The 4,656-nt window shown below is 41.6% G+C and overlaps 1 protein-coding gene across 1 annotated transcript; it reads left to right on the forward strand.

Annotated features, from left to right (window-relative positions):
* The first annotated feature begins 421 nt into the window (after positions 1-421).
* LOC140120729 (interleukin-17A-like) lies at positions 422-3,985 on the forward strand. The gene is made up of 3 exons (XM_072139686.1): positions 422-509; positions 1,511-1,734; positions 3,747-3,985. Exons 1-3 carry the CDS (start codon positions 480-482, stop codon positions 3,979-3,981), a joined length of 489 nt encoding a protein of 162 aa, XP_071995787.1. The 5' UTR covers positions 422-479; the 3' UTR covers positions 3,982-3,985.
* Positions 3,986-4,656: the final 671 nt, after the last annotated feature.

Consider the following 4,656-nt stretch of genomic DNA (forward strand, 5'->3'; position numbering starts at 1 on the left):
GAGTAATATCTGCTGATAGGTTCCCTTATGTAGTATGTGTGATTGTATGGGCCTTTAAAGGTCCTTACCAAATGTAGAGGACCTTCATTTAATATTAGACCACATTCTTCCCCCTAAAAACACAAATATTTAATTAAAAGAGCCCTGGACTATAAAAACTACTGCAAAAAAACCTGAAAGTAATTTCCTCATGGCCTCCACACCCAAGATAAGAGGAGATAAATTATGGCCCCACATTGGGGAAGTACCAGGGATCAGGTCCTGTTATCTCATAACTCTCTCACATGTCACCTGGACTGTCCGAGGTGGTGGTCAGGCTTCACACAGTGTCTGAAAAGAAACTTTTGGAACTTCAGAAAACTTTTTTTCAGTGGAGGCCACTCCTATTCCAGCCGTATAAATAAGAATAGGGATAGGGATACAATGTTACAAGTGCCAGATCTTTGGAAATATCACCAGTGGTCACTAGAAGAAGCAGAATGGTCCATCCCGGAGCATTACTAATATGTGTGAGTACATTTCTAATGATAGATATTGAGGGTTGTAAAATTCGACACCTTCCTGCAACTTTAATCATTTTACATTTTCTCTCTTGCTCTTCTGTAGTTACTTTTATAGATTTTCCTGTGACTTATTAGTAATCCAGAATATTTTATAGTTTAGTACCTGTAAAGGTGACAGATTTAAGGTCTTTTACTGCTCTTAGGCTACAAGGAACTGTAAATGTCGCTTTGTTAAAATATTAGATGGTTTTTAGTTAGTATAAAATGAAATCGTATGAAAGAACACTAGGGCTAAATCAAATAAGAATTATTATCTGAGATATCATGTAACATTATAACTCAACCTCGGCTGGTCACATAGAAATTCAGCAAAAGTCGCAGGATGGTTCACACAATCTTATCCACCAATTTTATATTCACATGAAAGAACACTAGGGCTAAATTAAATAAGTCAGTAATGTAGAACTCTGCCTCATTAATGTCTGAGATATCATCTAACATTATAACTCAACCTCGGCTGTTCACATAGAAATTCAGCAAAAGTGGCAGGATGGTTCGTACAATCTTATCCACCATTGTTATATTCACATGAAAGAACACTAGGGCTAAATCAAATAAGAATTATTATCTGAGATATCATCTAACATCATAACTCAACCTCGGCTGTTCACATAGAAATTCAGCAAAAGTGGCAGGATGGTTCGTACAATCTTATCCACCATTGTTATATTCACATGAAAGAACACTAGGGCTAAATCAAATAAGAATTATTATCTGAGATATCATCTAACATCATAACTCAACCTCGGCTGGTCACATAGAAATTCAGCAAAAGTCGCAGGATGGTTCACACAATCTTATGCACCAATTTTATATTCACTATTTTGTTTATTAGGAATTTACTTATAGGAGCTGATAGGTTAGAAGAAATTTCTTAATTTGTAATTGAGTTTTGTTATATCTACTAGTCCTTGACTAGCACCCTCATACGATGATCTATCCCTCAGGTGGTCCTGGTGTCTCTTGGTGCAGCAGCCTTTATACCAGTAGAGAATTTTCCTGAAAATGAAGAACACCCCATTGAAAAAAGACTGAGATGTCCTGGAAGAAGGCACCGCCGTCTGCCAACTACTATGACGATGGATCTTAGTCTCATTCAGAGCCGTTTTCTGGAGAGCTCGGTGGTGATGGAGGACACTCATAGCCGCTCCTTGTCACCCTGGGAATACAGGTAATACTTACATACAGTACATGTAGAACTGTACCCTCTTTCTTATTATGCCCACACTCACAGTGCACTTTTTTTGAAACTCTCCTCACTAATAATGCCTCCTCTCTATTGATCCACCATCTGAAGCCTCCCAAAGGGTGCAAAGCCCACCAAGGTCCTGGCTTGGTCCTTGGTCCTGCTAGATAGATATGAGATAGATAGATAGATAGATAGATAGATAGATAGATAGATAGGAGATAGATAGATATGAGATAGATAGATAGATAGATATGAGATAGATAGATATGAGATAGATAGATATATAGATAGATAGATAGATATGAGATAGATAGATAGATAGATAGGAGATAGATAGATATGAGATAGATAGATAGATAGATAGATAGATAGATAGATAGATAGATAGGAGATAGATAGATATGAGATAGATAGATAGATAGATATGAGATAGATAGATATGAGATAGATAGATATGAGATAGATAGATAGATATGAGATAGATAGATAGATAGATAGATAGATAGATAGATAGGAGATAGATAGATAGATAGATAGATAGATAGATAGATAGATAGATATGAGATAGATAGACAGATAGATAGATAAGTCCAAAAAAATAGGCAGCACTCCAAGGTTGTAGTCAAAAACGTGAGGGTGAAGCTTTATTCCATGGCAACGTTTCGGTGGTTTAATCCACCTTTATCAAGCATAACAACAATCATTACACACCAGCTATTTAAAGGTGCATAGTGCATTTAAAGGTTTCTTTTTTCTAGGTAGTATATAGCCAGCCTTCCCCCATGTAGTATGCAGGCAGCCCCCGGTAGAATACAGCCAGCCAGCCCCCATGTAGTATACAGCCAGCCAGCACCCATGTAGTATACAGCCAGCCCCTCATAGTATACAGACAGCCAGCCCCCATGTAGTATACAGACAGCCCCTAGTAGTAAACAGCCAGCCCCTAGTAGTATACAGACAGCCAGCCCCCATGTAGTATACAGACAGCCCCTAGTAGTAAACAGCCAGCCCCTATTAGTATACAGCCAGCCCCCATCTAGTATACAGCCAGCCCCCATCTAGTATACAGCCAGTCAGCCCCATGTAGTATACAGCCAGCCAGCCCCCATGTAGTAAACAGGCAGCCCCCGTGTAGTATACAGACAGCCCCCATGTAGTATGCAGCCAGCCAGCTCCATGTAGTATACAGCCAGCCAGCCCGTAGTAGTACACAGCCACCCCCTAGTAGTATACAGCCAGCCAACCCCCATGTAGTATACAGCCAGCCAGCCCCTAGTATTATACAGCCAGCCATCCCCCATGTAGTATACAGCCAGCCATCCCCCATGTAGTATACAGCCAGCCAGCTCCTAGTAGTGTACAGACAGACAGCCCCCAGTAGTATACAGCCAGCCAGCCCCATGTAGTATACAGCCAGCCTGCCCCAGTAGTATACAGCCAGCCAACCCCCATGTAGTATACAGCCAGCCCCTAGTAGTATACAGCCTGCCCCCCCCAGCACTTGAAAAAAAAAACTTATATACTCACCCTCCGATGTCAGCGCAGCTCCCCGATGTCCCGGATGTCCCCGATGTCGGCGCGTCCTGTCTTCCTTCTTCCCTGCGGCTCCTCTTCTTTCTTCTGTCTTCTGTCATGGACGCGGCCATGTTTTCTTCCAGCAGGCACATACTATGACGCGGCCGCTGCTGACATCATAGTATGTGCCGGCAAGGGAGATAACATGGCCGCCTCAATGACAGAAGACAGAAGAAGAGCCGCGGGGAAGAAAGAAGACAGGCCGTGCCGACAACGGGGACATCGGGGAGCCGCGTGGAGCATCGGGACGCCGGAGGGTGAGTATATAAGTTTATTTTTTTTAATAAACTCGTGTATAAGCCGAGGTGACGTTTTTCAGCACATTTTTGGTGCTGAAAAACTCGGCTTATACACGAGTATATACAGTATCTTCCTCATTTATTGACTTTTGACAACTATTATATATTCTTCTCTTTCAGTCTGAACACAGATGCCAACAGATTCCCCTTTGTGATTTCCGAGGCCAATTGTCTCACTTTTGCTTGTGTAGACGCTGATGGCAATGACAGTCCAGAGCTGATGTCTTACCCCATCCAGCAGGAGGTGCTGGTCCTACGCCGGGAGCAGAAAGGCTGCGGCTTCTCCTATAGACTGGAGAGCGAGGAGGTGACACTGGGCTGTACATGTGTCCGGCCCAGGCTCCAACACATCTGAGGGACTGGGATTATATATATATATGTATGGATTGACACTTGTGTATTCCGACATTGGGATTTCTGTAAATTTTTCTAATTTTAAAGAAATAAATGACAAAATCTACTAAGATTAATTCTGTCTGTAATGTTGTCAGTAGTTAAATTTGGGATACGTGATAAAAGTTTGATTTGTGGTCAGCTACAGCTACATCTCTAGGTCCATGCTATGGTGGAACAGGTCCAAGTTATTGTGGTGCTGCTTTAGAATACTAAAGGCCTGGACCAATTACACACTTTAAGACAACGAGTGGAGCACCCCAATAACCCTAGATACAGTACATGGACCATCAGTAGCTCCTTACGCAGACCTCATACTATGGAAAGGGTCAACCTTACCTCTACTGCATTGGATACATAAGTGTATGAACAGCGACAACTGGTCGTCTTCTGGGTATCATACATCCAACTTCTGTTAACATTCACACAAGTTCTTTGTCAATCAAAATCCAAATTAGTCGTCACTCATGACAGTAACTGCACATATAAATATATACCTGAAACGAATACACTGCATATATATATATATATACCAGCATTGAATATAACACACAAATATGTAACAGCTGTTGGGGGTCATTTATCTTAGTATGATGTGCCTCTTTAGTGACTTTTTGGGGCAGATTTACTTACCCGG

Source organism: Engystomops pustulosus, chromosome 3, assembly GCF_040894005.1.
Source record: "Engystomops pustulosus chromosome 3, aEngPut4.maternal, whole genome shotgun sequence".
NCBI classification, from domain to species: Eukaryota; Metazoa; Chordata; class Amphibia; order Anura; family Leptodactylidae; genus Engystomops; species Engystomops pustulosus.